General features: G+C 42.5%; 3 protein-coding genes and 1 long non-coding RNA gene across 6 annotated transcripts; 2 read left to right on the top strand and 2 right to left on the bottom strand.

The window, feature by feature from the left end:
- The first annotated feature begins 810 nt into the window (after positions 1–810).
- LOC115675069 (E3 ubiquitin-protein ligase CIP8) lies at positions 811–2,179 on the top strand. The gene has a single exon (XM_030597676.2). The coding sequence runs from the start codon at positions 968–970 to the stop codon at positions 2,048–2,050; it is 1,083 nt and encodes a 360-aa protein (XP_030453536.1). The 5' UTR covers positions 811–967; the 3' UTR covers positions 2,051–2,179.
- Positions 2,180–5,883: 3,704 nt separating this feature from the next.
- On the bottom strand, positions 5,884–12,004 carry LOC115674944 (uncharacterized). The gene is made up of 2 exons (XM_030597467.2): positions 11,852–12,004; positions 5,884–9,543 (listed from the first exon to the last, which is right to left on the bottom strand). The coding sequence occupies exon 2, from the start codon at positions 9,428–9,430 to the stop codon at positions 6,362–6,364; it is 3,069 nt and encodes a 1,022-aa protein (XP_030453327.1). The 5' UTR covers positions 9,431–9,543; positions 11,852–12,004; the 3' UTR covers positions 5,884–6,361.
- Positions 12,005–13,832: 1,828 nt separating this feature from the next.
- LOC130139623 (uncharacterized) lies at positions 13,833–15,093 on the top strand. The gene is made up of 2 exons (XR_008817721.1): positions 13,833–13,936; positions 15,038–15,093. It is a non-coding gene; the product is annotated as an uncharacterized LOC130139623 (long non-coding RNA).
- Positions 15,094–16,344: 1,251 nt separating this feature from the next.
- Positions 16,345–27,565, bottom strand: LOC115674957 (kinesin-like protein KIN-6). 3 transcript variants are annotated; one of them, XM_030597489.2, is made up of 20 exons: positions 26,740–27,563; positions 26,315–26,514; positions 26,092–26,212; positions 25,885–25,979; positions 24,735–24,864; positions 24,495–24,560; positions 24,288–24,350; positions 24,041–24,091; positions 23,761–23,843; positions 23,559–23,673; positions 21,981–22,029; positions 21,180–21,328; positions 20,648–20,878; positions 20,111–20,185; positions 19,952–20,026; positions 19,769–19,865; positions 18,309–18,400; positions 17,265–17,398; positions 17,073–17,151; positions 16,345–16,749 (listed from the first exon to the last, which is right to left on the bottom strand). In XM_030597489.2, exons 1-20 carry the CDS (start codon positions 27,346–27,348, stop codon positions 16,663–16,665), a joined length of 2,601 nt encoding a protein of 866 aa, XP_030453349.1. In that variant the 5' UTR covers positions 27,349–27,563; the 3' UTR covers positions 16,345–16,662. The 3 variants fall into 3 exon arrangements, with proteins under 3 accessions (XP_030453349.1, XP_030453347.1, XP_056173193.1); XM_030597487.2 differs by having other exon boundaries at positions 20,543–20,878; positions 26,740–27,562; XM_056317218.1 differs by having other exon boundaries at positions 16,717–16,903; positions 20,543–20,878; positions 26,740–27,565.
- Positions 27,566–27,868: the final 303 nt, after the last annotated feature.

The raw sequence follows: 27,868 nt of genomic DNA on the forward strand, positions 1-27,868 counted from the left end.
ATTATTTGATATTTCCACCAGTTATACACTCGCTTATTTAGTCCGAAACTCATGTATATTTAGATATTAAATCACGTACTTTTTTTTTCACTTTTAATGCTATATACGTGACCTTTCTATACCAAACGCTAATATATGATCTTTTAAGCATTGAGAAGCTACCTTTTCAGTTTTTGTAAAGTAAAATACTAATTTTTTTAATTTGTTGATTGATTAGAACACTTAAAAAATTATTTGACCCAAAAAAAAACACTTAAAAAAATAAAAATTAATGCGGTTGCAAATACAATGCTTTTGTTTTGTTATTTAATAAACATTTAGAGGTAAATTATTAAAATAAAATCCTTGCGACAGGCCCGAGCACATTTCTTGAGCATGTCAAATAAGGAAAAAGAAAAATCGTTTTTTCTTTTATATAGTGCTTTGATTACGATTATTAAAAACAAAAATTAGCGCATTAAACAATCGAAAATTTCTTTAATCGGTCTGCGCACACCAAATTCCAAACCGAATAAAATAAAATAAATCAATAGCGATCACCGTCCGTTCGCGTGGTTAATCAGACGGTAATCACAATCCCTCAAAATTCAAAATCCTCCGGCGTTCGTTTTTTTCGTGGGCGGTGGGTCCCACCATATCGGTTCTCCACAGCTCACGGCCAGATAAACGAAATCGCCAATCACAGCCGTCCAGTGGCCCCCGGAACCGCAACATCGAGTCCATCCGACGGCGGACGGCGTCGCGTAAATCACCGACGCGGTACCACCTGATAAACTCTCGCCTTTTTTTTTATAAAAAAAATCTCATTAATCAAAACTTCAGCAATCTATCTACCCCTCTCTCTCTCTCTCTCTCTCTCTTCTTCTCTCTCCTCTCGCTCGTCGACGCTACTCATTTCTCAGTAAATCGCCGCCGCGCACGGCGTTCCTCCCGGCGGTCCCGTCGCACCTCGATCGACCGCAAGGCCATGGCGGAGTCTCCATCCCAAGCGCAGGCGCATCCCGTGCCCGACGCCGCCGCGGCGGCGGCGGCCTCGGAGTACTGGTGCTACCAATGCGAGAAGCGCGTCGCCGTCGAAACCCTAGCGGACCTCCACGACGTCGTGTGCGTGGAGTGCAAGAACGGCTTCGTCGAGTCGAGGCCCGCCGCGTCGTCGGCGCAGCCATCGCCGTCCGATCAGCTCGACGATCCCGCCCTCGGCTCGCAGTTCCTCCAGGTCCTGCGGTTGATCGCGCAGGCGGCGCGTGACGAGGACGTGCCCCCGCCGCCGCCCTCGAATCCGCTGTCGGACGACGATTTCCTCCGGATCGAGCTCGATGGATGGGACAACGACGAGGACGAGGATGAAGACGACGACGACGACGATGGGGAAGAGAATGAGGAGAACAGTAACCGCGAGGGAAATGAACGAGGCGAGGGGGGGAGGGAGGGTGATAATCAATCGGATAACGAGAACGGAGGAGAGAGCAGGGATGAATATGATGAGGACGATGCGCGGCGGAGGCGGCGTGACGTGCTCAGGCTCCGGATCCGAGACTTTGCAACCCGAGGTCGGAGCGGGCGTAACCGGATTCTCGATTGGGCGGAGATTTTGATGGGATTGGATGATAGCTCCATCGAGCTGAGGCTCGAAGTTCCTGAATCAGACCGCTACATAGGCAATCCGGAGGATTACGTGGATGACGCTGGGTACCAGGCTTTGCTGCAGAATTTGGCGGAGAGCGACAGTGGAAGAAGAGGAGCTCCACCAGCCGCAAAATCAGCGATTTTGGAGCTTCCAACTGTGGAGATCAGATCAAAGGACGAAACCTTGGTGTGTGCGATCTGTAAGGACATGGTGAGTGTCGGTGAGATGGCGAAGAAATTGCCCTGTGGGCATGGTTACCATGGGGATTGCATCGTGCCATGGTTGGGTGCGAGGAATACGTGTCCGGTTTGTCGGTTTGAGTTGCCGACTGATGATCCTGAGTATGAAGAGGAGAAGAAGAAGAAAATGAATGTGAATGCAGGTGGGAGCTCCGGTTCTGTTGGAGATAATTCGCTGGAATAAGTTTGCTTGATTTATTGTTGAATTTGCTTGTTTGGTGGATTAGAACAACAAATTTGAATGCTTTTTTTTTTTTGCTGCCTTGATAATGAATGTAAATGATGTTTTACCAAGTTGTCTTGTTTGTGTTTATCTGCAATTGGCTTTTGTTATATGATTTAGGATGTGATTACTCCAGCTGAGATAGGATCATAGGATGGTGTCTGTGACTTTGGGAGGATGAAGGACTGAACTACTTCTTGGTCGTATAAGGACTTTGATTGTAGATAGAAATTAGAAGCAGCCGAGGCTGAGATGCCAGAGAAAAAATGAACCTCGATAATGTGTTGTGGTCTAGACCATTGCTTTTGAAAAATATTGTGAGGTGGGTGGGGTTGGGTTTGGGAACTGCCTCGTCATTAACGACTCGTGGGCTCTCAATCGTACTTAGGTGATGTGAATGTTAGTAAGTCTTTTTTTTTAACAGGTTGGATGTAGGATGTTAGTCGGTAGTCACTCTTCGTTGTTCCATTACTTTGCAATCTACTTGTGAAGAGGTTGAACTTGCTTTTTCTTGATAGTTTGCTTCACATCTTTGTGTTGGAATTCACTGTTGTAGCGATTTAGGAGCTTCTAGTGTGCAGAGTAGTCTTCCTTGTATTCACTGAAATGCCTCATTGGTTACGTTCATACTGGAAACTGTTGTGCGATGAAGATTAAGTGCTTCTAGATGCTTTATATGTCAATCATACTTAACGAAGCAGGTTATTAACTAGGTCAGTTGATCGTCAACCTTTGTTTAGATGATGAAAATAGCCCTTTCGACTGATATTCCTGCTTTTGTGAATCATATAGTATACCATGATTGCCATTGATTTCTCAACAATTTTGTGGTTTTTGATATTGCTGAATCTTTCTACGAGGCAAATATATTAAAGTTGGGTTGTTTTGTTTGTGTGATCTAATACAAATCGCTTCTGCACCGCCATTTCCAGAAGAATTACTTATAGTGAGTCCATCTTGATTTTGGCCGTGGTGATAGATCTCACTTTGTGTCGATGAATGCAATTGATGATGAGTTGAGCAGACTAGACCTGCCGTTTGTCATAAGCATTTTTAAGAGGGGTATGACGGTGTAAGCTGAGCGGCTTTTTTTCACCTTTATGGGTGAGTTGCCCTTGCTACCTCCACTCTCATTTTTCTACTCCCTCGTCCCACTGCACATAGGCATTCCTGGGTAGTAGTTGTTTCTTGTTAGTTTGCTATTAGTTCACCTTTTCTGAAGCTTCTTTTTCTTTCCAGCGAATGTCAATTTGTGTCGCCTTTTCAATTTCTAATAGAAGTTGTTCGATTTTCTACTCTCTTGATTTTACCAACTATTGGCATGGAGGAGGATCTTCTATTCATAATGGGTACGGCGTCTTGGTCGGAGCTCGTGAAACATCATGCCGTATAACTTGTAATTTGGTAATACTCTAGGATTTTTATGGCTGACAGAAATTTGATTTGAAAGTAATTGAGTCGAGAAGAGTAATTTTTATTTGGGTGGTGAGTTAGTTCGTTGGTCAGTGATCTGCTACCGAATTTGACTATTGACCTAGCAGATTCTGGATCACCAGAAGACGCAAGTTTACCTCTTGAATGTTTGTTCTTTGGCGTTTACCAGCGGCAAAGTAGATTGAATTTGGAAAAAAGAGATCGGTACGAATATAGTATGGCCGCTGGATTGGGGAGAACTTGGTGGCTTTCTCATACAAGTAAGGGTGCGCATGACAATCATTCTGTGCCCGGGAACTATTTTTACTTAGAAATGATTCTTTTTTATTCTGTGCCCGGAAATAATTTATGAGCATTTGAAGGCGTTTGGTAACTGTCCAAAATTTCTATTCCTGGGATAGAAAAGAACAGAAATACGTTTGGTAACTATACAAAATTTCTTTTTATTAATAATATTTTAAATTGTTTAATATATATATATATATATATATTTTTTTTTTCTTTCTACCCTTCCTTTCTTTGGCCATAGCCGATCGCTGGCGACCAGCCACAGGCCAGGGCGTCGCGGCCCTTGCCGCCGCCCTGGCCGCCTGCCTCACCGCCGGCCTCGCCCAGATCAGGCGAGGCTGAGCCTCACCGTCGATCGCGATGGCGAGGTCGGCTTCGCAGTGGGTCGCGACGGCGAGGCCAACCTCACCGTGGGTCACGACGGCGAGGCTGGGCCTCGCCCGATCTGGGCGAGGCCGACCTCGCCATGATCGACAGCGAGCCGCCTCGCCCAGGCGGCGAGGGTCCAGCCCTCACCCTCGCTGTCCCCCTCGCCTCCGCCGGCGAGGGCCGTGACGCCCTCGTCGGCCCTGGGCTATGGCCGGTCGTCGGCGACTAGCCACAGCCCAGGGAAGAACAACACAAAGAAGAAAAGAAAAAAAAGAAAACGAAGAAAAAGAACTCATTTTCAAAATTGTGCCGAGAAACAAGAAGCAACTTTTTTTTACTTCTTGTTTCTCTTCCAAAACTGTTTCTGGGCACAAATTTTTGCGAAAATGTGCCCGGGAACAAAAAGTTTACCAAACGCATTTCTGTTCTCAAATTATTTCTGGGAACAAAAGAACAGAAATTTTTACTATTTGGCATGTTACCAAACGGGCCCTAACTCTCTGACAATCTTTCGGTCATTCGAGTTAGCTTTCGATGGTTGCTTTTATTTATTTGAGGCCCTTCCCATCAAGGATTGTAGCTGTTCCTTCCACCTAACCGACGGAAGATGCTTTTGATGGAAGAAAGATTGATGTTAACAATGGATGCTTCAGCGGTTTGAAATGCCATTGAGTCGATAAATTCGGATGGCTATTGGCTTAGATGTACATGTATCAAATCCGTACGGCAAAACAACGTTCTTTTTTTTTGTGTTTGATGAGAAAAGGCCAGTGTAGATGTGTAAAATAATGGGTGTTCATGGATCGGAGACGATGCTAGTCAACGCCCCGGTGGGTCAATAACCGGGTCAAGTACTATGTTTACCTAGAGTTTTGTACAAGGTATAAATTAGTGGCAAAGGTGGTATTTTTTTAAGTAGTTGAATGGGAAGATAGCAATGATTTTAATCTTGGATTAAACATGGGTGTTGGCAATTGATGCACAAAAATGGAACATGTATGGTAATCACTAAATCGATTCTTTGTGGTGTTATCTCACAAAATTTTAATCTCAAAGTTACTCTCATAAGTTCAATGTACATATTATTCATCGCGATGCAACTAGTCGGTTAGAGCCCCAATGCGACGGCATACATAGATCGGGAAGGTGGTAATGGATGATGCCGTGATCGGATTGGCCGAATTGGCTTAACTAATTTATAAATCATGCAGGATCGTTTACGTGAAATGCTTTTTCTAAGACTAACTCAGATATCTTTACTTTTTACGGTTTTGCTATATTGCATGACCAGTAGCATGCGCACTTGAACCTTCTTTGTTTGAGCACGTGAAACTTTTCAAAATAATAAATGTAGACACGTAGATTTACAAAGAGTAAAATTTTGCTTTTCTAGAAGTCAAATGTTAGCAGAGCTTGAGCTCAGCTTTATTATGCAGTCGAAGCAGCTTGTACATGAATACGAGGTCTGAAAGTGGCGACGGCATTTGACCCTTGAATCACGATACGATGGATGAGAAGCGAATTGGGTTTTGAAGATAATTCAAGAGTAAGTTCTTGGTTATTGTTCCATACTTTCTGAAAGACTAACACGCAAAGGAATAAGTCCCATATATCTTTGCAACCGAGTTTACATCGAGGTCCATAACCTCTCTGGACAAGCAACAGCCCTCCGTCATATTCAACAGCAAACGAGAAGCGAGAAATAAACGGAGTTAATTTACCTTCCCATGACAACCAATTTTCAGCATTACACCTTGTGAACTCCAAAGCAAGTTAGCTCTGCACATTCTTCTCTCCAAGGAAAACACAAAGGTGACAGAAAAATTTGCTCCTACAAATATTCTTCGACAGACATGGGACTGGGAGAGATACAACAGCTATCTAACCAAACCTCCAGCGGCTGCTGAAGAGGCCTTCTATAAGACACTAATAAAGTGAGAATATAAAGAAAACCCCAAAATTTAGGCTATTAAACTAAAATTCCCCTCCCCCACCTAATAAAAATTAATCTCTTAAGAATCGGATTTCCTTTGCTATCTCCAGATTTTATTCAGTTTCAAACCCACTTCCCATGAAAGCCAATTTGTTCCCCCTATGCTCGTGATCTTCAGAGAGGAAGCACTCCCCGATCTGTTTGGTTGGACATTTGGACTGACCCAAAAAGCTTGATGGGACTGACATTTATTTCCACGGTGGTTGCTGCTGCCGAAAGCCAATCGAGTAAGGTTCCCGTCCGCCCTCCGGTTCCTTCCTCTTGCCACCCAGCCCAGAACTTGAAGACGGTTGCAAGCTAACCCTCAGATGTTCTTCCATTGATCTACCCTGATCTGGCACTAAAAACTGTCTCAAAACAGCCGGCTCACCGTTAACTCCATCAATTGAGAATCCAGAATTCAGATCAAATTGTGCCCGAGAAGGGCCAGGACCATTGAGACCGAGGGGCGCAGAGGTCATGTTCATCATGAACGGCGCCTGAGGGAAAGAGGAGAGAACAGGTGAAACAGATCCGATGGCTTGAGGCACAAATGGGGTCACACGTGAGTCCATCATGTAAGGCATTGAGACCCCGGGTCGATACATGGTGGAAGAGAGAGAAACAGCAGGCCCTGTGTTTAGTCCATTGTATGCCCACGCATGTGGATAAGAGAACGTGGGACCCACCCCAAAAAAGCCTCCTGCTCTTGCCACGCCGGCATCTGCTGCAGACTCGAGAGCCTTGCCATTTAGTAGGGACAAACTCCGAGGTACATGATCTTTCTTGTCAACCTCAACTTTTGCACCGAATATAGAAATAACAGGTTCTGATTTAGGCTTCCCATAACTGGCCACATTTTGGGAAGATCTGCCACTGTAGGGGCCTTGGTCAGAAAAATCATTCTGAAACAGTGGCCTGTCATTCAAATCAAAGTTCCTCATGGTTGATGAAGATGATGCAGGAGACGGGCTGCGTTGGCCATTTCTAAGGTTAAGCAGCTGACGCTCCACCCTAATATCCGAAATTGATGGTTCACCATCATCACCAATGCGATTCAAATCTAGTTTGAACCTCTCTGATCTCTTGGAACTAACCTCTACTGAAGATTCTCCAGATCGAAGGCTTGATGAGACTGGGATTTGTATCCCTGGCATGAGATCAGCAGCTTTATCATCTCCACCTTCTGCAACATTAAGATCGATATCTAGACACGGATGCCTCTGCTTGGAATCATGGGATTCCTCCCCAGGAACAGTTTTATCGGCAACAGTACTTCTACGAGGTGATGCGGGACGAAACGCACTCCTAGCAGAGTTTTTCCAATTAAGATTTCCTTCAAATTGCAACGGAGCTAGAGGTAATCCAGAGGCTGTTGCTGTCGGTTTTGAAGCAGAAACAACAGAGACTGGCGTACAGACTGTTTTTGCAGTGCAATCCACATCATCCGAGGAAACTTCTTGGTTCAGATCAAAGATGCACATGCCTTTCTCCGTCTTATCTTCCGGTTCTTGCGTAGCTTCTGTTACTTGAGAGGACTCCATTTCATGCATAGAACCGTCCTGTTCAGCATTCAAGTTGTCTGGATTTATTAAACTTCCCTCTCCCTCAGAAGATGCCTCAGAAGCATCATTCTGTTCTCTTGGCCTCTCAACTGATGGGACAATGGCCAATACATCTTGTTTCCCCTTGATAGGCTCAGGGCTACCATGTTGCCGGATTCCACCTTCTGAATCTCTCTCTAAGTTCATTTCTCTCTCCACTTCCTGAGCAACTTGTCGAGCTACTTCTATCGCATCAACAATGCCATAATCAATCTCAATTCTTGACCTCTTCCGTTCAGCCATGCTAGGACCTCTGACTTCCATTCCCAGCCTGTAAGAATTAGAAGCACCTGCTACATTTTCACCATCATCACTTGAATGTTCCTCATCTTCTTTATCAGCTCCCCTGTCTTCCCTCTTCAAAAATGCAATGTCCAACACATCTGGTCTACCTGTGCCACAGTCAACAACAGAGGACTTTTGCACAGTAGCAGAGCTGCAAGCACTATCTTCAACTGTCTTAAGCACCGTGTTGCATTGGCCTAAAATCCCCTTATCATCCCTTTCATTCTTCACCTCAGACGCCGTTCTCCTTAGACCTAGAGAGGCCTTTCCAATGCGGAAACTGTTGCTATTAATGTCATCTGCTGATATAACTTTAGGCACAGCGACTTGAGCAGTTGCAGTTGCAGCATCAAGATCTAAAGAAACAGCTGTAAGTTCAAATGCGTTGAAAGCAGATTTTTCTGCTATTACCGATTTTTCATGAGAAAAACTAAGCTTGTCTTCCTGCTTTCCGATTTCATATAACTTTCCCATATCAGGTTTTCTGATTCGTCCACCACTCTCCTCTTGTGGAACCGAATGACCAGGAATTTCAAGTGAGGGTGTCCCTTCGACTCGGCATGTAGAGGACTCTTTTACAACCTCATTTGTCTCAGGTATAGGGCTTGACGTGGGAGAAGATGCCAAAGGACCCACAGATCTATCCTTCACATCTGCATCTTCCGATATCTTCGGCGGAGATAGCTGATTCACATGAGTCTGAATCTGGTCATCCTCAACCTGTTGCCGTTGGAGACGGTTAGGACTTCTTGATGGAAAGTTTTCATGTCCAGCAGGTTCTGCAGCCAAATCTTCTGCATTACCTCTTTCATTGGAAAGTGCAACATTTACATCAGGGCATTCAGACTGACCACTCTCTCTAACAGGATTCCCGACTTCCTCAGTCCCATTGTCACGTGACATAGCACTTCCGATATCATGGCAACGATTATCACCATCCTCACTGTGCTTCCAGCTCTCGAAAAGCGCTCTTGCACTATCCTGAACCTTTACGCTACGGTGGCCAAGAAGATTCTTGATGGTAATCCAAATTCCAGAAGAAACTGACCTCCCAGTGTCTAGATCTAGCTTCTTTATTGCATGTAGCAGCACAGTCATCGACTCCTCCACAAGACTATCACTAGAGTCATTTTCAAACTTTTCAGCATCCCTTAGCCATCTATCAATGAACGATACTCCATCTAACTCAACAAAAAGATCAAGACACTCTTTACTCTCCGTGGCAGCAATGGTACTTGCAACAGCAGCCCACTGCCTGATTGCATCGCCAGCATTCTTCAGAACATAATCCTTTTCTTTCTGCATAACACTGACCAGCTCCTCAACACGGGAGGGAGCAGTCAATCCATCCTTCATCTCAGTTAGAGTGAAAAAATCTTCAAGTGTCATGGTGCCTTAAATATTGTACTTCATCCTAAATATATCCTTGTGCCATGCTCATATTTTGCCAAGCAGCAAAAGTTGCATTACTCTTTGGATGGCAAGAATGTTTGAAAGTTTCCCTACAGAATGTAACATTAAAATGCAGGTAAATACTAGACCTCACCATTTCTCTAAGGAGGAGAAGATGCCAAAGGAACTGACATTCTGAAACAACCATAATTTGCACAGCACAGACAACGTTCGGTAGCAAACAGACATTTCCCACCCATTTAACGACAGACCAATCAAGTCAAGCCAAATACAAAAGGCTTTCAAATAGATGCCTCGAACAAGAAGTAACCAACGAGCAAATTAGTTCTTTGGCAATCCTTCTTCAGTGTAAAAGAATGTCTCCTGAGTGATCATGACATGCAAAAATGTAATCACAGAACAATATTAAAAACTCAAGGAACCCCAAGGAATAACAAATGATCTGGGCATAAGAATGTTACAGAGGTAAGTCTATCCAGTCGCATCAACTCAGACAAGCTGCCGTTGCTTCCTACAAGATGCACTTCTACGACATAAGGTGACCCTTGCTGTCTTGTCACAGTCGAATTCGAAAAAACACCAAACCGCAAAACTAAATGGTGCAAAGCGGATTCCAAGAAGAGAACTCCCTATGTTAACTTTTAGGTCTCTTACAGAAATATCATATCAAATCTGGTGACACTCATTTAAGTTACAGTTTAAATTGGCGAATTGTCATGTTTGATAACATCTGAAACAAGCCAAAAAAAATTAGGCAAACTGCCATCCCCAAAAGTAAAAGCATCAAACAGGTCATTGCAAAAGATAAACGAGAAAAGGAAAATAACATATCCTAAAACATTTAATAAGGAAAAGACAAAGTACTCTGTCGGATAGTGAACTTCTAGCTGCTTGACTCCCAGTTTATTGCTAGATAGGAATGCAAAATGGCCATATGGTGAACTTCCATCGGTTTGACTTAATTGTGTGGATAGCGGATACAAACTAGAGCGAAGAACAAAAGAAATCTGGGTAATCACAAAAAATCATGACAATAACCCGACAAGGACATTCAGCGACTCATCATGTAACATCTGATATTAGTGCTTAAGGAGTCCCACCTAATGCCGTGGCTCGTTAATTTGTCTTAATCTTCGCTCGCTGGATGTTTGTCGAGTGATATAATTCAATTAGCAACAGTAGCAAAGCAAAACAGAACAAAACACGGTAAAAGCAAAGCACGCAGCAGCATCTACACTGTTTTCTCCCAATCATATCTGTAATCCTAACAGGATAAGCACAGGAACCATCGCTTAAGGCCTAAGAAAGCAATGCCGCAGAAGTATAGGGCATGTACATTCAAAAAGCTTAAAACATCTTTGCACAACAAGTTTTTATGAGGAAATCATCTCCAGCTCCCTTCTTTAATTGGCTGTACATAGCATGAGAACTACGAAAAAAATGTCCTCGTGTCATTTTCTCGAGATGAAAAGTTATAGTGTCCTTATGGAGTTACACGATCTAATTTCCTCATCCAGCATTGAGCTACTGGCATGCCAATATAATAGAGAATGAAACTTGATCGAGTCGCACCCATTTACAGCAGAAATGAAACCCACAACTTGCCGGAGTCAAGTACTAATAATGGGACAAGTCCAGTAATAAAGCCAACATCAAGACTTGTAACTTGAGAACCAAAGTTAACACGGTTCTCAACTGGCCTTGTCGTAGAATTTGACAAAATCTTCTAACTGCTTTCAGTACCGGGCCTACTTCACTATGGCGGCTAAGTGCAAGTGAATCCTTTCCTCTTGACAGGCACAAAATAAGGCCAGACACTTGCTAGTAGCGATTTATAACCATCTCTAGTTTACTGTGCATCTATTCCACCTTTTTGTAGGGAAAAAAAACAGCAGAAGGAACTACAATATTCTTCAGAAGGAACACCTAAAGGCACATACACTTCAGAAAACAATAGGAGACAGAACTGTTAACAGGCCTCAGCTCCACTCCATAAACTTGAGGAAGGAAAAAAAATATATATCGACGGAGAAAAAGGTATTGGAAACAAACAGTTAAAATCATCAGTTTGACAGACAATCAGTAGCACGGTTTGCAGTTTTGATATCTCGAATAATTAACCACTAATTAAAAAAATGATGAAACAAACCTGTGACAATTTACGATTCATCGACATGCAGATGCCATGTTTTACACCAAATCCAAAAGACAGAAAGCCTATTTAGGACAAATACTGGAATCTGAAAGGACAAACGACAGAAGGTAGTCCCTACACTCGACACATTGAACGGGCAACAAGTCTTACACGGCCTAAAACGAGGCGGAACACCCAAAAGCCGTGTAATGATTGGGGGAAATACCGATACAGAAAAAACTACAAGCAAGGATCAGACTTACCAGACACCGCGTGATCCAGCTATTCAGCGATATGAAAGCCGGCATCTTCCAATCGAATTCCCGAAACTAATCACACTCCGCACCTGAAAAATCCAAGCAAGGCACGAAATTCAATCCACGTATCGGCACCCAAACAAAACAACAACACGAAAAGATCGCAGCAGGTACCGACTATAAATCCTAACCAATTCGGCCCCGACGGATGCCCCAACCGTCCCCCCCCAAAAAAACAAAAAAAACACGGACGAGCAACCGACGAAACGACCGACGGCTCATCGGGGTCCAATCCTAGACCGCGAACAGATGAAGGCACGATCAAGAGCGACCAATTTTCGACCCCCCCTTCGAAGGAGGAGATCAAACCCTAGAGACCCCCAAACCGAAACAGGAGAGAGAGAGAGAGAGAGAGAGAATGCGAGGAGAGCGAGGGAATTCCCCCCGCGGTACCCCCGCCCGCGCCCGGGGTCCTCCCCCCAACCTCGCGTGCGAAAGCAGTACGGAGATTGCGGCAATCCAATCAGGATCAAACCCCACGCCCCCGAGAGAAGGGGGGCAAAACCCGCCCCGAAACGGAATTCAAAAGCGGGGCGAGCGAAATCGCGAGAAGAGAAGAGAAGGAGGGGAGGACGACGATTCGCCGTCGCGAGAGAACACGCCGAAACCCTAGCTAGCGCCAGCCCCGGCTCCGACGAAGCCATGGAAAAACCTACCTCCCTCCTCCGTCGTCGTCGTCGTCCTCCTCCTCTTCCTCCTCCTCTCGTTCTAGAATTCTCTCTCCACAGTGCAGAGATTACCGACGCGACTCTCTCTCTTCTCTCTTCTCTCTTCTCTCTTCTCTCTTCTCCCTTCTTGAGCGCTCGCTGTTGCTGGAATAGGCGGCCGCTCCTGCTGGCGGCTGGTGGTGGTGGTGGTGGTGCTGCTGCTGGGCCGTAGTTTCTCTCTCTCTCTCTCTCTTCGCAAAAACCCACGGTTTTGTCCCCCCAACAAGAAGAGAGAGAAAGAGAAGAGTGGGGGGGCGAGCTATAGCCTTTTCGTTTTCCTCTTTTTCTTTTTATTTATTAATTAAGTTTATTATTATTCCGTTATTTTTCCCCCATTTCCTTTCTTAATTTCTCGGGGTTTGACGCTCCAGAGCCGAGAGAGTCAATCGAAATCCCGTCAATTCTCCCCCACATTTTTTTATTTTTCCGCCTCTATTATTATCGTTATCATTATTATTAGTGATTTTTTTTTTCCCCGCAAATTCAATTTATACTGACCCGTGGGGAGGGCGAGGGGGGGAATGGGGGGCCCACAACCAAAAAGAGCCGCTGGGGGCGAGACGAGCCGCGCGGCTCGGCTTGGAGGAGCCGGCTGCTGCTGGCTCCCCCCACATCAAACCGGTATCGTTAGTTGGAATACCATATTCTCCCCTTTTTCTCTTTTCTCTTATTATTTTTTTTTTTCAAATGCCTATTTCAATTGCTGGGTTTGCCTCGATGATGGTCAGCTTTCCTACTTAAAAATAGAGAGATGGGAAATTTGAATCCCCGCCTTCTCAACATAGGATAAAAGTGAGGATGTGTAGTTTCAGATATGGATTTCGGCTCCCACGCCTTGTAAGAGATAAGGTAAAAGCTTGAGAGTGAATTGAGAGTCAGAGTAGAGTAGGATCGATAATCAAAAAAATAAATATCTATTTTTTTTATTTTCATTTTATTTTATTTTATTTTTGTCTTTTGAGGGGGGATTTGGGGGAAAGGGGGAGGGGCAAAGCCTCCAAAACTGTCAATTTTCTGCGAAAGTTGTGGGGGGGGGGGGGAGGGAGGGGCAGAGGAGCTTATCATTGTCACTGTCATGTCGTGGCCCAGCAGCACTGTCGCGTGGAGCATACACGTGCGAGCCCCGCCTTGCCCTTTTCCTTTTTTCCCTTCGCCCCATGTAAAGGAGAGGGACGATAAAAAGGTGTGAATTTGGCTTTTGCTGCTGCTGCTGCTGCCTGGGCCTGACCCGACCTTTTGCCGGTCCGTGCTACGACGGCTTCTCGTTCGTTTGTTTTCCTTTTGGACCGGAAAGAGGAGCACGATTTGTACCATGTTTTCGTGCGTGTCGGATCTTTTTTTACCTTGGATCCGGGAGGGTCCCCGAAGGAAACATAAAATCGGATGAATCCATCGGTCGGCGTGCCCACCCGCGAGGCCGTCGCGGGCTTGCGAGCCTGCCGTGCGAGGCACGAGAGCGAGAGCGAGAGCGGAATCGGCGATGGAAGCCTCAGTTAGTGCATGGAAGGACCGAATTGCGCGGATGCACGCGTTGCGGGATGAGTAGGGTATTTGTCGTTCCGTGGATGAACGTCCTAGGCTTTTGGAATCTGGAACATGGGATGTAAGTTTATGACCTTTTGATTTCGTAGATTACTGCTATGTGCTTTTTTTTTCGAGGTATTTTATTTTGGAAAAACAAGTTGCATATATATATTGTGTGTGTATGTCAATGATTAGCAAATTCAACATAGAAAAGGTGCAATTGCAAAGTGGTTGAATTGCATTTTGCCCTTTCGAGTTCCGTGGCTGTTGTAATTTGCTCCCCAATGTGCTTCCATGTCACATTTCAACCTGCCTCCTTGTTGTTGACTTAGGCCAAATTTGAATAACCCAATGTCGTGGAACTTTACCAAGTTACTCACCAAATTTCCCACTTTTGGAACATGGATCTGCAAAATATTGAGTTACCCCAGGTTCCCTTGTACATCCCCCTTTACAGATTCTCGAGCGTTTTCGGAAGAATTAGATGATCTTTCGCCCAAGCGATCAATACTTTACTCACCCCGAATCTAGATGCGTCTTCAACTTCTATTTGATAGTGATTCATTATGTGGGATGATATTATGAATCTAATGAATCGCATTGAGATAGTACCATTTATGTCGACCAAGGGCAACGACATTAATAATAGGACGATCAAAAAAAGGCAATTACCAAGCGCAATAATCTCACAGCACGAGTCGGTTACACAAAGATCCTGCTCATACCAAACCATTTCAAGAACGATCTCTATTAATCGATATCAAGAATCGCTTTCTTGTATCGAAATGGCAAAACAGAAGACCAAACTTTCTGTCAACTCCCCGGCAAAGTTCAAGGCATCTGGAAGCTTTACCTCTTCAATCCAATAAAGAAATTGCTTTCTGGGCACTCAAAAGGGTAGCATAAGTCTAATTGTTGTTGGAATTTACCTCAGCAGGTGGTAGTCTTGCTTTCTTCTCCGGCCAAGTGTCAAACATTATTCGATGCAGATTGATCTCGATGTTTCTTTTCTAATGGTTTTTGCGAATCATCATTTTGACTTATCGCTGAGGCTGGTGGGGAAGCAGCAAAATCTGGGAGGGGGACCTCGTCCCCCTTTGATTATGTAAATAATAATAAGATAAAAGACAGCATCTGGAGCATTTCTGCATATGAGGAAAAGGAAAAGGACAACTTCCCATCAACCCATGAATTGAACGAGCCCCCACCAGAGAACATGCTGTGCTTTTGTTTATTGTTAATTTAGGCTGTCCTTGCCCCAATTGATACATCATCATCCATCCTCATCTCGCGGACAATCTCGTTCTGTTTCTATCTGCATTACTTCTCTGGGCCGATACCAAATACCACCAATGAGGCTGCCATTCGAAACGTTCCACAGTCTATCCTTGTTTGGTTATGATCTTCTTACACTTGACTACGACGACACATTGAAACGTTATAAATAACTTTATGACTCAAGATATTTTTATACTTGATTACTACAAGGTTGGAAGATACACCGATTCTATACCTAAAAGTGCCTAGGCCCCAAATAACCCAAGGTGGCCCATGACCGCAAGGCGACATGCTCTATTCACTTCTCTTTTTGGCCATTTCACCAAAGAGGAATGTTCTAAATGTCTCTAATCGTCCTTAGAATAATGACAAGAAAGAAACTCCCTTCATTTATTTCTGGTCTGGGTAGTTTGGGCGGGCGTGACAAGAATGATCTTTACAGGAGAGTAACTTCAAATCCAAGAAACTCATCTTTTTATCACCAGGCTAAGAAAGGGCGACATGGTGGCAGTCAGTGCTAAAAAAGAGAGAGCAAAGGACATCTAGACACCTAAACTACACACGAGCTCACGCTACAAAGTTCATCCAGAACTCTGATTCCTCACGCTCGAACCATGGAATACATCGAGCTGCTGAGGAGACGGCATGAAAGTTCCCTTCTCGCTCGAAGGTCCAGCACCAGAATCAGAAGATAGTACTGCATCTCCACACCAAATACCCTTCCCTTTGGCTAGCAAATCATGGCCTCAATTCTAAGTCATCGACTGAGCTTTTGTCGGGTCCTCCTTCATGGTTCATTTCAAATCTATTAGGTGATAAAATTGGAGTTTTCTACTCTAGAGTCCGTAAAATTGAGTGTTTAAAGGCTTTTAGCCAGTTTTACTACTGCCAAAAAGGTCCTCATCAAATCAGACAAAAACAAAACAAGAATTTTTCCAAACTTAGCATAGGTGTATATATCATAAAGGTGTAGCCTGCATGTTTATATACATCTCCGAACTTCATATGTAAATCTATGACACCGCTATTTCAGTTCGCTCCCAGTGGGTGGCCAACTCTTCCGCCTATAATCAGGCACGTTCCAGGACACCATCAATCATGTCAAGAACGAAGTACACATGGTGTTGATGAATCATCCACAGTGAGATGACTTCACTTTCAAGCAAAAATGGGTAAATCACAAAACGCCCCAACTATACACATTGACACCACCAGTTGCTAAGTGACTCGACTACCTTATGTATGAGGTTACTTTTTCAGCAGCCGTAGTAAAGTGGTGCTCCCTTGAGTTCTCTTTCTGTCTTCTCCTGGTAGTTTCTTCTGTCCTCTGTTTCCCTGCCCATTAATGACAGAGTTGAAGAATTCAAGTAAACAATAGGAAGTTCTTTCTCTCCATTGTTTGTTTACGTAATTCTTAATTATATCCCGGCAAAGTAAGAGACATTCTACGTCTAAGAGGATAATGACTGTCCACACATATCCCAGCTACCTGCTAGTCATGAAGTCCATTACATCAATAAGCAAACAATAGACTTCACCATTACTCCAGGTTGCCGGACAAAAAACAGTTGCGGATGTATAAACTAAAGAAGTCAGTGAGCTAGAGAAAATTTGTCAAACCAATTAACAAGAATTCCAAATGCGCATAATGAACTTACCTTAGGTTTTTCCATCTCATCCTCTACATCTAAAGCGCTCATATCTCTTAACAGTATGGACGAAGCAGGCAATAGTCTCCTGGCAAGGACAATTTATCAACAAGGGTAACAGGAGAAGCAATTTAAAGGAGACTTGCAAAGTGTTGTCCTCAATAACACTACGGGAGATGAAAATTAAATGTCACTCTTCACCTTTTTGGCTTCTCCAGACTTGGGCATTTGTAGGAAGAGTTGAGCCCCGGTTCAGTTTCTTCCGAACTGCCAAAGCTACATGCTTGAGTAGATTCTAAATCTTTGTCAACTGATGCTGATTGATCAAGTGATTTCTATAGGAAAATGTAAACTACTTCCTTTAGAATATCAACAAAAAATACTACCTCGTGCGTAGTATGTTCTGCATAAATTTACATTATTATGAAATAAATCCAGATTGATTTAAGAAGATTGCAGAAATATTGAATATAACCCAAGAGATAGAATTAGAGGAGGATATTTCAGAGTGGGGAATATAAGAAAAGATTCGATTGAGTTGATGAGTGCCCACAACAACTAATATGCTGGAATTCTGAAAAGGTAGTTTTGCATATTTGATTTTCTAATGATGTCTCAATGAATTTATCATATTCTGCTTTCAATGTCTTGAAATTCAAAAAGATAAACTTCTGTTACGAAAACCAAAAGAATTAAGCATCTGGTGAAAACGAAATTTGCTCAAAGGCTATAAATCAGTGACAGATACAAATGTGTAAAAGAATGAAACTATCCGTATGCAGATGCTTGAAATATCAGACATAACTTAAAAGTCCAATATGTTTAATCTCAAAGTGACATTCTGAATTATGTTCGGTAAGTCATTATTCATGAGGAAAACTACATTTGCCTCTTCCATATTTAGATCCCACTACCTCTCATAATACAGCTAAGCCACATATAGAAAGTAAGAATCAAGCAAGGCACTATCCGAGATCGCCACTTACGCGTTAAAGCAACCTTTACAAACTCCAAATGCTTATGCCTACATAACCTATTAAAACTCTAAAGTATTTGTCCTGCATTTCAATTTAACATATAGAAGCAAGATCTTAAAAAGTCCCATAGCATCAACCTCGTATTCGTGCTCATTAAATATACCAAAGAACCTCGACAAACAAAGATGGACCCTAAAAGAAGTATACCAACATTACAAGAGCAAGGCAGGGCTAAATGGAACGTGATAGGATCCAAAATAATTAAAACCTCATCATCTTCGCTTAGCAGCTGATCAAGCTCCACTGACGAACAGCTGTTTTTCCTAACCATAAAAACTGGCTGAGAAGATAAATCTGCACCTGCACGTTGAAATTTTATATGTATATAGAAGCCATGAGATAAAACACTCTGATAAAAAGACCTAAGATGTACTAGTCAAATTATCAAGGGACAAACATAGGAGTCTTAGCATCACAGCTGCCAAAGTCCAAACATCAGTTGAACTGAATACACAACCGAAAACCCAGAACAGCAACTAAATTCACGTCCTGATCTTTCTCTAGATCTTCTATGAGCAATTAGTTTGTACTTAAAATTTGTGCATTAGAATTTTCCCATTCTACCAGACCATTAATGCTCTACTAAATTAACTAGTAAACGATAAATGTTGATGAGTTGGTTGACTCGACGATGATTAATGAGGACATGGCATTGACTACATAGATAGTATCTACTACCACTTTTCTTGCTCTTGTTTTTCTTTTTTTGGAAACTGACATGGGACTTTCTTCCTTGATTGATCATATTTCACGGCTAAAATAACTTTGGCCTCATGACGAAGCCTCATCAATTGCCAGACCGGTAGCTAACCAATGGTCTGATAGATTACCAAATGCATGATGATAATGAAACCGCCATTAAAGATCATAATAACATTGAAGCAGTCAAAATCAAGAACATGTAACCTGACAACAAACAGAGATCATAATAATTCTACGTAAGTTCTATATTGCGCAAAGACGCCTAACATCATAGTTCCACATCCACATGGCACGGGGTTTTCATATTGGTGTCCCTTCATAGAGAATCGGTTTTGCACAAGCTCGTCTTCCCCCCAACAATTGAACAAGCAATAGTGCTTTTGTAAAATTTCAAGCAGACTCCAACTTTTCAATACCTACACTGACCCACCATTCAAATGGATCTTCAAAAATTGTGCATTTTCATTTAAGTACAGAAGAGGCCCTTGCATTTTCACCAAATTTTGGAGGATGCCCATGCACTTCTCAAAAGAACATTAAGGTGTCCAAGCAACGGTCTCAAGGAGACTATCCTACTTTTTAAAAGTGAAGGGCATCTGCTAATTTCAACGTACGAGGCTGTCCAAAAAATTTACCCTTCTTGATTAAAAGATGTTCTGAGTAACTATCTTCATTCCTAGTAACAAGACAATCGAGATGGTCTAACACCATGTTCCACTTTGGCTGGTCTTCTTTAAGCAGGCTAGCTCCATCTTCAAGACATATAACAAGTCTATATATATGTGGTCCATACCTAGAAAAACAAAATATTTGTCTGTATGCATGTGTCTGAATAAGTAGCTACTATTCCTTGTCTGGCAACACAGCATCACACCAGGAGTTCTCACAAACATATACAAACACAATCTTTCTTATCAGGAATATAAGTGGAGTTTGTAGCATAGAGTTCACAGGTTGACATCAAACCTTTTGAATCTGCATCAGAAAGATCATCCATGATTTTGAGACAAAGTAAGTCCATCAAATGTTTCCCTGCATTCTCATTCTCACCAAAACTTTCTTCCTGGCAAATCAAATATTGCGCCTCAATAATTTTTACTGCCAGTGTAGAATGCCTACGTCTATCACTCACCAAGTTGGCTATTTTACCGGATAAATCAGCTGACTGGACTTTGGAACAGAAATTTGTGAAGCATTGGCAGCATCAGAAGCAGGTACTGCCACCTGACCAATCAGCAAAGCCCAACCTGTCAAAAGTTTCTCAAGCCAAACCAACGAAAACTGAAACTACAAGATAAGCTGCCTTACATTAACATCAGATTCTTGCAAACCATCATCAATATCAACTGCATCAGAAACTGTACTGAAGTTTTCTCCTCCCACCTTGGCCAAGCAAAAAGAAAGGTATGACAAGCTAAACTGGAGGAGTAAGGGAGAAACATCATGAAACCATATTGCTTGCTATGTTAGTTTCAGCCAATAATAGGGCACGGTCCTTAGCGTGATTGTTTACGAGCTACGAAGTCTTCAACAAGCAGGAATTGGAGTCAACTATATCAGAACACCTGATCTGATGATGTGAAAACTCCCTGAGACAATTCAATTGAGTACAAGGAAACTATTCATGCATTCTTCTACAGTCAAAATGTTTAACAGTCTTGGGCGGGTGTAACTAAACCGTGTAAAATACTGAATAAATGTCAAGATCTCCATGTCAAAAGCAGATTTTCTTTTCCAAACCTGATTGGAGTTGCCAGGTTTATGTCTGTCCACTTCTGCTGAGAGTGAATATGAACCATTTGCTGCAGAGTCTGAACCAACATTCAGAACCACTGATTTACAAACCTCATTTGAGTTGCCAGGTTTATGTCTGTCCACTTCTGCTGAGTGTAAAGGTGAACCATTTACTGCAGAGTCTAAACCAACATTTAGAACCACTGAAGTGGCCTCCATGACATGTTCCTTCGTGCACGTACAGTTGGCCCTCAAATTGATTAGTTCCTTTTCCAGCTCAGAGCACCTCGTCTTCTCTTGATCAAGATTTTCTTGGAGACTCTGGATTTCACCATCTGCTACCTGATTATGGACGACAAAGCAACTAATTGAGAAATGGTAGCTTCATCATTATTGAGACCTAAAATGCATTGGTAACCATAAGAATATTTTGTCAAAGAATGCCCTCAGGACTCTTCTTAAGTGACTAAATAAGGAAAGTTCATTGCAGTAAACTACCTTCTCTTGTTAAATGTACAATTAATGCATTGGAAATTGGATATTACTTTGTTAAGCCTGCTTAACAAGTACAGGCTTAATGAGTGCCCCCCTAACATGGTTCTGTCAAATAAGAAAACGCTAAAGACAACTCCCTTGTAAGTACCTTCAGTTTATCATTATACTTCTTCAGAACTTTCCACAGAGCTTTAGCAAAACCCTGCATGATACGATTATACCTGTCGCTCCCACTAGTTTGAATGGTATCCAAATTTTGGGATGTGGAGATAATGACATCTGGCTTTACACCGGCTTCTGTTTTAAGGAAAAGATCCCAGTAACAAATAAAATCTTACAAAATATTTGAAAAAGAAAGAAATAGTGTCACCAGTGGTCCCTCTACTTTTGTTTGAAATTCAAAACAGTTACTTCATTTATTTGTTCAAAAGCATCCTGTACTTCTTAAAAAGTGCCACTGGTCGTCCCTCGGTCGGTCCAGTGACGGATTCTGCTGGCATGATGTTAACGCCGTCAAAATTTCTGTCCTTAATTTTTTTCCCTTTTTCCCACATGTCCATGCTGCTCAAGCTCTTCCATGGCAGCGAGCTTCGAGCTCAAGAAGCCACGGTGGCCGCAAACTTTGAAGCTAGATCTGACCATGGCGGCTGCAAGCTTTGAGTTCAAACAGCCATAGCTGTGAGCTGCGAAGCCCGATCTGGCCATAGTGGCCGCAAGTTCGAACTCAACTGGCCATGGTGCGAGCTTCAAGCTCAAGCTGCCATGGAGGCCACAAGCTTTAAACCGGAGAAAAAATTAACGGAAGGATTAACGTGAAATATTTTAAAAAGAACAGGGATGCTTTTAAACCAAAAAAAAGTAAAGGGGGGTTTTGAATTTCGAGCAAAAGTAGAGGGACCACTAATAACATTTTCCCTAAAAGAAAAGGAGAGCAAGTGTTAAAATCCACCTTCCTCAGTTGATAGAGAAGCCTTGCCACTACATTTTCTGTCTTCTACCTGAAAGTGCGACACGTTAATAAAAAGCTAAGTTGGAGGCACTTACGTATGTCGTCATCAACAATGTATAAAGGTCAGCAAATGTAAAAGGAAGATGAAAATTTCCTAGCAGCTTATTTATGTAGAAGCATGTAGACATGAAGTTATGACGAAGAGCCCAGAAAGAACCGGAAAAAGAAATCTATTTGAATGAAAGTAAAAAAATTTCTTGATGGTCATACGAATTAAACGATGATTTGAAAATAAATGTGGTTGCAGTTCATGTCAAAACAGAAGACAGTTTTCCCCAACATTGTTATGACTCTGCTTTCTAGTGCAAAAAACCATTAGCATAAATTTTCCCCATGCAATATTCACTTAAGCACCCTCATTATAGCAAAATCTTGTCCTTGCAGCTGCAGCAATTAAGTTAATCACTCATCCTCTACACCGAGTGTACAAATCACCAGAAGAAAGAGAGTGCCAAGACGATCACATATCACTGCTACTGTTGACTGAGTTGTTAAAATCTAAAATTCAATGGGTTGCGAGGATAAATTGCACGTTTAGTCACCAAACTTTACCCTATTCAAATCACTGAAGTCAAAATTCTTCAGTCTGACAACTCAACTTCACCTAAAATGTCAAAATGGTAACTTGATCATGCTCTGTCAGAATACTACAGAGTCAGCAAATGAGAATGCACTAGTGCTTACATGACACCAAGGTGGCGCTACTATGGCACGTGTGCATTTTACAGGAGCTTTTGTTTCCTTCTTTTTCACTGTTGGTTTTGTTCACTCCATGCCAAATAACAGATTAGCCAGTGATAGCATTGTCTTAGACCAGATTGACACATATGAGTTGCTAGTCATCACATCCTACGGCTACTACTTTCATGTTTTTCCTTTAGAAGAAAAATAAAGATGCCTTCGAGCCAAAGACCTAACACGCTCAGCTTGGTGGTCCTCGACCATGTCCAAGGTTTTACTACGTAGGTTTCTCTTCGGTGAGCAAGACAAAACACCAACTGATATTCAATCCACCTAAGTTACAAATTACAATAGAATCTATAAACTCACAATTGGCATGGGTCCTAATCAGAAGCAGGGAACCCACACCACACAAGCAGCAAAAGAGCACAAAAACTCCATTGCCTAATGTGAATCTATCATAGTCAAAGTAATTAATTGAAGCAGCAGTAAAATCATGACTCTGCAAATTCCATCAAACGCCAACATAAGGTCTCTGACTTTTGTCGACTGGAGCATTGCCTTGTAACGATGAGTTTTCACACAAAAAAGTTCCTCAGGAAGTGTAATATTACGTTGTTAGGAAACCTATAGGACCTCAAAACCATTTACAGAAGCATAGTGACTGTGTGCAGATGCAACACCAAGCAAAATTATTCAAACACTTGAATCATGCATGTCAAACCAATGAAAAGAGAGCAGTACCACAGAAACATCGATGCCACCATATGCAACATCAAGCAAAAATATTCAAACGCTTGAATCATGCATGTCAAACCAATGAAAAGAGAACAGTACCACAGAAGCATCAGTGCCACCATATTTCCTTCTCTTGGGCTCTTCAACTCTAGGCGCTGTCAGATAATGTCTCTTAGTACCAATTGGATTGGAAGATTCCTCCACTTTGTTAAACCTGAATATGCCAGTAGCACAAGTATCTAATTATACTACACAAAAGATTCATAGTTTGAATGAAGTAGCATTGCAGATAGAACCATACTTAATCTTCGTATAAGGTGAAGCCTGCCGCAAAAGATATGATGCATCGAGGTAGTCATCTTCTCCTGGTTTAACCGTCAATACCTGCAGTTACAACAACCAAACACCTACGTATTAACAATTTGAAGATGATATAAGATAACAATGCAGATTGCTAACATCTCCTTGATTCTTCAACAACTTGAACCAAGAAGACTTCTTGTTGAACAAGAAACAATTTTAACCCTATAAAATCTAAAAACAATTGGAACCTCAGAAGATTGATAGTGAACAATTCCTACCAAAGTCATCCGCTTCTTGCCTTCGAAGTAATCTCGCAAGTATCTGGTCAACTGTAATACTAACTTACGTTAGTAGCCATCCGAATTTGGCACCATAAAACATAAGGACTACACATGGACATACTAATTCCAAATTGGCCGTTAGACAAAATGCATATGACCAGAAGAAAAGGCATTCCATCAAGAGCTATTGACACGCAAGTCTGTATATAAACTGTTACTGATAACGATATGGAAAGATTATTACCAAAGAATTCTGGTAATGCTTCTGCAACACTTTCTTCGGGTTTTTTTGGTGCTCCAACAATGACTTCATAACCAAACCAAGAAAGGTCAATATCATTACTGTATAAGTAACTGTAAGCATTATTGAAATCATTAGTTTGATTATCTTGCGATAACTGCTCTAGGTATTTGTGGGAATTAATTGATGAAATGAAGTCAAATAACATACTCTCAAGCACAGACCAAAAACCATGGATGTGTTATTGATGAAATTACTTTCAAGTAATCTTGTCCCCTGCAAAATAACAAACTACCCATCACATGAAGCTCATACTTCATTATTTTAATTAAAGGAACTACACTGAGTGACTTGTTAAGTACCCTTTTCCATTATTCACATTGTAAAGATAAGGAGAGACTAGCTAGAGTATTTCCCACGTGTCTTACACACAAAAGGAAAACATAAAACCTGATTTCCAGTTCTCCTCTCTCTTTCAGCTCCAGCAAGGTCAGCAATTGTCATAATGGCAGCATTAGATCGATCTTCTCCATCATGTTTTGTAGACACATTACGGATGTTTATCAGGCATTGGGATCGGCTACAAACACGAAAGAACTTCTGTAACAAGTTGTGCTAACTATGACTCAAACTAAAGCAACATATGTGCCATAGTTAACAGGTAGAGTAGTATACATTCAAGTTCAAACTAGCAATTCAGTCATCAAAAGAGAGGTAACAAAATCAATGCCCCTGAAACGGCAGGTCCAAGTTTGATGAAACCAATATTGCTACAATAGTTGACTAATCTCAAAATAAGAGGAAAATAATGCGACACCATGCACCTATAAGCCAAAGTCAAGTCATCGAAGTTAAGACCTCCCATATCGCATACTTGTGCACATCTACAAATGCATATTATTCACTATCTTATGTTTCCCCACAGAAACTGATTGGTTAAACTTATCTGCCCATAAAAAACAAAAAATGATTCGAAAAGACAATAGTAAGTTGACTCACGATCCTTTGGTAAAAATGCATTCAAGGCTAAGGGCACTCATAAGTACATAGGAACACCTTCAAGAGAAACCACAGTAACATTACACTTCACATTAATCTCGACGAGATCAAAACATGAAGAGTCTATTTGTTGGTATGAATTACACTTCATTCATGACTGATGAGTTATGAGCCACAATCATTGGGGCTCAATAAGGTGGCAATGTGATAGAATTGGAGTATTGGACACGGTGGCACTAGGAACTTGTTTTCAAATTCAAAAAGAAGGACCACTTCCATGCGCTGGCGGAATAAAATTAGCCAGTCAATTACCCGAATGATGGTCATAATTTCTTTGAATATGTCCTTGAATTTAATGAAAACAAGAGGATTGCATCAAGCATTACAACGTGCAGTAAAAGCATTTTCACCCAAACAGTAGCAAGTGTACGAGTAACATCATAATTTTTCACAAGCATGGTAAATAAACTGCAACAATAATGGTTCACCAGTTGTAGTTTTGCATAACACTTTTTTGTACCATATATGCAATACTAGAAACATCAGTTCTTCTGTGATATATCAACCTTCGCTTTTAAAAGTGAGAGGTGGTTCCATTTACCTTGATTGACTATTTGTGTTCGTCATGGCAGTGGCACGCTTCAACATTCCACAGGCTATTAAGGACTCTGCCTGTTCTAAGTCCGTAATGATGACCTGCTTCAATTCAAAAATTTAAGTCATCATATCTTATCAACAACACATGCAAATCAAGCAAAAAAGAAAAGATGCCAATTTACTGAAAGCATAAATAACTATCGACAATCACCTCCTGGAGACCTTTTAGAGTCCACTGTTGCATAGAAAGCTCAAAGCCATTAGACAAATCAAAGGCCTTTTCCCCTTTGCCTCGTTCTGAGCATATCTCAAACATTGAAAGTAAGAATGACCTGGAACCAACAATCATGCTCAGGATGGTCATTACCAAACTTTTTCAAAGATTATTTTTGAAAACACCTTATCACAATCCTCAAAAAAATCTACAATTTTACCTCTGGGACTTAATGGTTCCTCCCTGAGAATCCTCAAAAATCTGTCTCAACAAAAGTGGCACCATGCCTGGGTCTTTAGGAGTCCCAAATACTGTATGAGTCTTGCCAGAGCCACTAGGCCCCAGCGCAGCCAGCATCCCACTTTTACCCCTCAAAAAATCATCCGCAAGAGGCTTCACCATGCTTTTATACACTTCATCCTACAGCAAGTCAAGAGATTTAAATAAATCCCAATCTATTCTGTAATTGTCACTAGTTAAAATTCCCACATCCCAATTATCGTCCAAGATTATGGGAATGCAGAGAGTGTTGCTTTGAACTACATTCATGCAGAGAGCATGAATTCAACTATCTACATCTATTGAAGTGAAGAAAAATTCATAATTCCTTCGTGATTCTAGCAAACAGTGAAATGCGATTAAAACCTGCGTGGAATCGATCGAGAAGACTCCAGAGAAACCTCCATAGACCTCGGATTTGATCCTCTTCGACTCCTGCAAAGCTACCGGAGGCATCAACGTCACCGAGGTGGCATCGTTCACACTGATGCAGATCTCGCTGCTCAGCTGCTGCTTCTTCCTCACGCTCTTCTCTCTCGCGTCCTTCTTCCTCACCGGATTCAACGGCCACACGTTCCGAGCCCTAGAAACCGGCTCGACCATATCGCGGTTTCTTCTGGACCCGTGAGCACTACTGACGCCGGGAGGTCGGATTCTGAGGTACACCTTCAGATTCTCCGACTCGGACTCCGAGATATTCGGCCGCGGTTTCTCCGAAACGTCGGAGGACAGAATCTCGTCCAGTCGAAACGAAGAGACGTCCGGTAGCTCCGGTCTTCGCGAGCCAGGCGATCTGCGAGCGGTGGTCGCCGACGGCGTGGGCCTCGCTCGGCGGTGAGGGTTTCGGCGCACGGTGACCGTGTCCGGACACGGCGGCGGGCTCTTCTCCGTCGTCTCCTCCGCAGCATCCGCACCAGGCGGCGGAAGCGGCGGCGGTGGCGGCGGCGGCGGCGGCTGCTCTTGATCTTCCTCCATTTCACTGGTGAGCTGGTGGGGCGAGAGTGTTCACAGAGTGAAATGGCGGAAATCAGGACTTCGATTTCAGTAGAGATTCTTCCTGATCGGGAGGAGGGAAGTTCGGATGCTTTCGGTGTTCAAAAAGTAGCGGACGATGGCGCTAAAAGAGGTCGTTCGTAATTCGGGCCGATTGTTCGGGTCACAGACCAAAATGGGCCAAAAAATTGCAACCCGGCCCTGAATATCTCGGGGCACCGGCTGAATGACCCGAGTGGAGTCCGACTCACTCGCATCAAGTATCTAACCTCGTTGTTGAGATCTCGGGATCACCGCAATGTAAAACTTCCATAGGGCATGCCCGCCCTACGGGAAAGATATAAAAATAAGGAAAATCAGGAGTGCGAAGAATGCAAACACCGACACGTTAATATAAAGAACGCATCCGTAAAGCCCGTGCCCTCAGGATGGGGATCAACCAAGAAGCCCCTTGTAGGAGTGAAAGCTCCCTTCTTTGACGAGGTTACCTATTAAAAGAGCA

The sequence above is a fragment of the Syzygium oleosum genome, unplaced genomic scaffold, assembly GCF_021117445.2.
Source record: "Syzygium oleosum isolate NSW1041296 unplaced genomic scaffold, Sole_v2.1 Sole_v2.13, whole genome shotgun sequence".
NCBI classification, from domain to species: Eukaryota; Viridiplantae; Streptophyta; class Magnoliopsida; order Myrtales; family Myrtaceae; genus Syzygium; species Syzygium oleosum.